Source organism: Dermacentor andersoni, chromosome 11 (assembly GCF_023375885.2).
Source record: "Dermacentor andersoni chromosome 11, qqDerAnde1_hic_scaffold, whole genome shotgun sequence".
Lineage (NCBI taxonomy): Eukaryota > Metazoa > Arthropoda > Arachnida > Ixodida > Ixodidae > Dermacentor > Dermacentor andersoni.
In genome coordinates, this window is record NC_092824.1 from 66110997 (window position 1) to 66117506 (window position 6510).

Here is a 6510-nt window from a genome sequence, read left to right on the forward strand (position 1 = left end):
TGCTATATTGTCGGGTGTATGTGCGGGCTGAGAAATGAGGCTTTCTCTTGAAGCGGTCTTCGACTCCTCTCTTGTCAGTAACTCTGACCCACGGTGCAGATTCGCGACGCTAAAGTGCCACGATTCAATTTCGCAGTGTTCGCAGAAAGAACAGAAACGCCTCGTTTACAACTCCGCAAATCGGCAACAGTCGGAAGCTGTAGTTATGCCAACAGTAGCACTTGAAGCAGCTAGATCTTACGGGTGCCTCAAAACGTACCGGATCCACATGGAAGCCCGTGATGCAGATATAATGATTGCAGATGCCGGAACTATTCGTCTGCATGTTTTATTTAGTAATGTTCAGAGGGACCAATTTGGTGGCCGCAATGATTTCCGGGCTTTTTAAGTGAGACAGACAACAATCAAAATGACAACAGAGTTCAAATAGCCTTGCTTTAACAGTGTCAGAAAGGTGACGAGAATACAAAATAGCCAACTTAATATGGTCCCGATGAACGAGTCAGATGTTTTTTTCAGCAGTATTTTTCCACGGGAGGGTAACATCAGAACTCAATCCCAAGATCACACTTCACACGCACCTCTTCACTTGGCTTTGTACACGATGGCGTAGGGCCCCCAGCATAGACTCGCTTTGTTTCGTACGTCCTTGAGCAGTGTTTCCAAACATGCGCGCGGGGTTGCCACAAGTGTGCGACAAGAGTTAACATACTCCAATTGGGGAGTAGAAGCACAAACTCTCAGCACAGGAAGTTTGCAGAACTCCCACTGTTCATATAACAAGAGAATAATCTACTTTTACTGGGAACGTCTTAATGGTGTTCAATCCATCGTCGATGGTAGGGGCATAAGTTTGGATAGTGGAAAGCTTGCGGCATATTATTCTAATTTTAGGTTTCTACGTAAGACATCAAGACCGTGGAACGACCAGCAGTGGTGCATGGCACCAACTTAACTCACGTGAAGGAGGTTAGTGTTCGAAGAATTCGAACGAGGAAGTTAATGCGGTGGTTGAAGCAAGGTGCAAGTTTTAGCAACTACGTTTGTGTAGAGACCGTAGTTGGAGTGACCGAGGCCAGCGTTTGAAATCGAAGCCTGAAATGATTTAAGCGTTCATTTTAAGCTCTTACGGCAACTCTCGCAGTTTACAAAATTTGAAAGTTCAGCCATCACGATCTGATCCGGAGGTCACATGGAATTGGCTTAATACTGGAAGCTGGTTAAGAAAGAAACTTAAGAAATTTTAAAAAGGACAACATCAGAATGTTCGGGAAGGACTAAAGATAGGGGCAACGTGAAATCAGTAATAAGCATATTTGCTACTAGACAGGACATGATATATGCAGTGAGAGATTAGCAGGGCAGTGGCCATCTGTAATATTGACAATATAACAAAAGCATCAAGGGAATTCTGTACTGTACATGTACTTTTGCAGCAGCCACGTAACCGTGAAGGAATGTTCCATTCCACTGTGCAACTTATAGATGGTGATGTTGCTTCTTCTAGCAGCTTCAACGCATTCAGAAACCAACGTCGTTCTAAAATTTAGCCCTTCTAGCACCTTCAACGCATTCAGAAACCAAAGTCGCTGTTCTAAAACTTAGCCCAATAAATTTCTGTTTGTAACCATATCCCGTCGTACATTCCTTTTTTTTTTGCATTTCAAATTTCGATACACAATAAATGGTTTGTTGGAATTGTTAAAGAAATATGCTATGATAAGTTTTTCTGTGTGTGTCTTACTTAATAGCGCCTGCAAGTAGAAATTTCTTGCGGTGCGTGCTGAATCCACGTGCTAATGAAATATCAAAGAGCTCGCTCATTTGTGGCAGTAATTTGCATGCTTTCGCGCATTTGTGCCGTCCTGACTCGTGCAGAAAACAACGAAGATGACTGCGATGCTTCAGTACCTGGAGAAAAGGCGGAGTATCCTGGGCATCTCAGTCATGAGCCTGTCGTACTGTACGCTCGAGGACGTTTACATCAAGTGAGTCTTCGAGATCCGCCTTCTGTTGGTCGGGAAAGCTTAGCTGCGTTGAAGGGCAGTTTTGCTGTAGTCGTACGGGCTCTTAGAGAAGAGAAGTGGTGGACAAGTCACACCAGGTAGTTCACCGCCGTTCAAAAACCAAATAGAAAGAAAACCCTGAGCAGATCTTAGCACAGTAGGAGTAAAAAAGCACGCATTCGAGTAAAACCTCGCCAATACGTTTCACCACTTATAACGTCGCCGGTCTGATGCCCCTTGCTATGGAAACGCTCACGTCGCTCACGTCGGAGGGTTTTTCAGCTTGTGCGTTCTATTCCTACGAACCCGTGGTGTATGTTTTGTTGAAGTGACACTGGGAATTTTTTTTTTGCTCCCTGTTATCTGATTCGTACGCAAGGGCAGATTCGGAAAATGGGTGAGCGGATAATCGGTTTTGCAAACCTGACATGATACTTATGCGCTTGATTCGAAGGCTTTGTTATCCATCAAACCCCGTCGTTCACAATTTTGCGCTTAGCGCTACGCTTCGCATGAACACCTGTCAAAATAGTGCTGATGTGGAAGCTGTGCCACGTGTTTATCCTCACCTGCCTACGTTGTCTTAGCCCGCAGGACTCGCGAATTTGCAAGCAGAAGCAAAACGCTGCAGACAGTGGGTTTTGCTCGGCGTGTCTTTTGACGAATAGATCGCGCAGTGTTACCCGAGTTCTTGATCGAGCGTCGAGGAGGTCACTGTGTTAGGATGACGACAGATCCCACGCGCGCCAGTATGTTGGGCGCGTTTTTACATAACTGCACGCAAACTGCATCTTTAGAGAAAGATTTCAAATAAGCGTTTGCAATGACGTCGGCAAGTTAGAGCCCGTTGCAAAGTCTTAAAAAACTGCCATTAGTTCTGTGCAGAATTGAAAGAGGCGTGGCCCCCACATTAACCCGCCACTTCAGGGCGGCTTGTAATAGAGAATTGCCCTCTGCATTGAAGTGGCAACGGGTGCCACGTGGACTGGAAAGAAAGCAATGAATATGTAACGTGTATTTTATTATTCTGAGAAATATTTTAAGTCGCTCTTCATCAATCCTCGACCTTCCTCTTTTTCACTACTTAACTGAATCCTTGTGTGTCCAGCCAAATAAAGCTTTATTGGCCCTGCACGGCATGCCGGAGCGTGTTCAATATTTACCTGCATACGCCGGCGGTAAATGCCATCTACGCTGCTAGTAGTGTTTGGTTCTCAGCAGCCACTCCAAGTCTAAAAAAAATGTAGAGCCCCCCCCCCCCCCCCCCCCCCCCCCCTTCAGTAGAGGATTGCAAACAAAACTCTTATTATTTCTTTTAGCTGCCGTATAGAGGCCGTCACTGGTGTTAGTGAGGCGTGGTGACAGTCCAACTGTGTGGATGTACTGAGGCGTTGCCGACCCATGCAGAGAGCCGGCCAATACATCGAAGAGGTGTAGGTTTAGGGAAGTTGGTCAACCCATATTCACAACCAGTGCGGGATTGAGGAGACGGACGTCTTGTGTCCTCGACGCTTTTGCCTGTGTTGTGCTTCTTCTTGTCAAGATTATCAATTCGACTAAGCGTCTTGCCAAGTTGGTTAACGATACTCCAAATACTGTGGGTGCGCGACAGCTGACGATTCGTGCGAAAGGATAGACTCGGGCATGTCTGTGTCAGCGCCAGTCAAATATCGTCTGATTTTTGCGAATTGAGTAGTATGAGTGCGTCCCATTTATTTGACTTTTTTTGGAGATTTTTCGGCGAAGTTTCTTTCAAAGCTCAAGTTTAGTGGCGTCGAAGCCAAGAAGGTGTCTGCAGCTGTTGGGCGATTATTTTTCTCTTTGTTGTGGCAGGTTGGTGACTGGCACTCAGACTAAGGCCAAGAAAAGCATCGGTGACGGCTGCGTTAACCTTCAGTCGGAGCAGGAAGACGCGGCAAAACAGAAACGAGGTACGCCAGGCATGCCTAGCTCGCTATGTTTTATGCTAAGCGTACCAGTGAATTAATATGCTGGCGTTGCTATCACTTAGCCATCGCGCGAACTGTAGCCAGAACCTGTAACGTTGTAGGACTTGGCTCGATGTCACGGGTATATCACATCTTAAAGTTACTTTTTTATTGTTTTGTGCGGTTACGTTGCGCGATGGTCTGCAAACGCTTAATTGGAGGAGATAAGTTGACGGCAAGTTCATATTTTTTTTACCTAATTTGAACACTCTGTAATTCGCGTGACGTGAGACCTATCCCATGTTTCGCAAGATCCACAAAATGTCGTTGCTATTGTATTCTGCCAATTGTATACAATTATTTTCGTACGTAATATCTCGAGAACCATATGTTACTATCTTATTTAAAAGCTAAATAACACGAACTAATGCCATAAGAGAGAACTGCTATTTAAAATGGCCACCACGAGGTAAGCTTAAACTCTAAAGTCGCAGAACCCATGCGGAAGAAGTTGAGGCAAATGCATGCACTTCTCTGATTGCCGGGATACCTGCTGCCAAACTAGAGATCTACGCCGACACTAGTTTTAGGTGTTTCACTAGTTTTTTCATGCGAAACTGTGATAGTCGGCGAGCGTTTTTAGAGTGGTGTGCATGGTTTAATGGGGCAAGAACCATGTGTGGAAAAAGACTACCACTTGTGCCGAAACTATGCTAAAGCTCCACCAAAGCTAAAGTGAACCTGTGCACAAACTCTTCTGAATTCTCAAATTAATTTTACTAAACGCTCCGTACACAGTCACGTGGCTAAACTTCTTTCCCTATTATCTCGTATTATGCAAACGTAATGTGGAGGTTTAATCAGTACCACGGGAACAGTACAGAAGCGTTTCACGAACGTATCCAATGACTGCGAATGCAACAACAACAACAACAACAACAACAACAACAACAACAACGACGACGACGACGACGACGACGACGACGACGACAACGACAACGACGACGACGACGACGACGACGACGACGACAGCTGTAGAGGCTTTTGAGTATTCTTGGGTATTCACTTAGCCCCGGGTATTCACCAGAAACCGTTTATTCACAGTTCATCCACTACAGCGTCACTCATATTGAAAGTGTAGGCGCTGAAGACACGGACACGAGAATAACGAAAAGGGACTTAAAACCTGAAACTTCAAACTATAAATCTTTACCAACTTCATTAGCTTTTTGTTGTTTTAAGTCTCTCATATCTTCTTCTGTTTCTTTTTGTGCGTCTTTAAACCATGATCGCCAAAAGCAACAGACGATGCCTAATAATATTTGTTTGCTATTTGTTTGTAATTATGTCCGCATTATTACCTATTCATACTATTCGCAGTTGCGCAGGACAACTGCAGGGGACAAACCCAGAAATTTTCGGTTTGGTGCCAGGTGTACGTACACCGACATGCTCTCTTATAGGATCTCACCTCCTACCTCGACAAAAGTATGACGGCCTATCAGGATCGCACTGTTTCCAAGATTATAACTCCTCTTCGCAGTAAAATGCCGGAGATTTCGCGTGCGCCCATAATACTTTTTGCTTAACCGCAGCCGCGCGTATCTGTAGCTAAGAGGAAGCTTTAGCTCGGGTGCTCCTATCTAAATACATGTAAAAGGAGAATTCGTTTTTCTCGGCAATCACTGCACCAAATTTTACGAGGTTTGTTGCATTTAAAAGAAAAACAATATATAGTGACTGTGGGTTTCGAAGTTTTCATTTAGGTCGCCAATTTTTTATTAAAATATGGCAAAAATCGCACATCTTCAGAAAACGAAACTGTCAAGTTTACAACCCCGTACGTCCGCAAGAAATAATGGTATCACAATTCTGGGAATGGCATCTGATAGTACATCTAAAGCAGACGAAATTGAACATGTTGCACATAAATCGAGAAAAATTCAGTAATATGGAAATGCAGCTTTTGCAGAACCCTGGAACACAACGTAACAGATTCACGTAAGATATAAATTTACATATTGAATTTGTTCGCTTTGAGTAATCTAACGGATTCCGTTTACGGAACCGCCATATCTCTACTTCATGCAGAGCTATTAATTTATAAACTTCGTGCGTCTGCTTTTTCGAACTTGCGAATATAAAAATATATTTTAACAAAATTCAGGTCCTATATCGAAATTCCGCTTCCAACAGTCACTAGTATTTAACTTTCTCTCTCAAGTGCGACATATTTCATTAACATCGGTCCAGGAGTTATCTCAGAAAAGCGTTTTTTTTTTGCGTTTCACATGTATGTGAATAGGCCGCGTCGGACTTGTGCCCGATCTAGAGTTTGAGGGGGGCCGGACGGCAAGCGCTGACCCGCGAGTCCAACCACGTCCCAGACTCGCAGGCCCTGGCGCAGCTGTGCGAGGCCAGGTCGTCGAGGGCCGGCACCCTGTCGGTGCTGTGGGCGCTGCTGCGAAAGCGGACGCTGCTCTGGGCGCGCGTCTGGTGGACCAGGCTGTTCTCCCTGGCCATCCCCGTCGCGTGCATGCTGTTGCTGGTGCTGTGCGAGCGACTCCTGCTGCCGC

At 45.0% G+C, this 6510-nt stretch overlaps 1 protein-coding gene across 1 annotated transcript in view; it reads left to right on the plus strand.

The window, feature by feature from the left end:
* Positions 1–6510, plus strand: part of LOC126518237 (phospholipid-transporting ATPase ABCA3-like) — a 40383-nt gene that overhangs the window by 2842 nt on the left and 31031 nt on the right. The window contains exons 3-5 of the mRNA XM_055064659.2: positions 1879–1988; positions 3840–3937; positions 6322–6510. The exon at positions 6322–6510 is cut by the window's right edge and continues 88 nt beyond it. Of these exons, the coding sequence (XP_054920634.2) occupies positions 1879–1988; positions 3840–3937; positions 6322–6510 (397 nt within the window). The remainder of the gene's footprint in view (positions 1–1878; positions 1989–3839; positions 3938–6321) is intronic.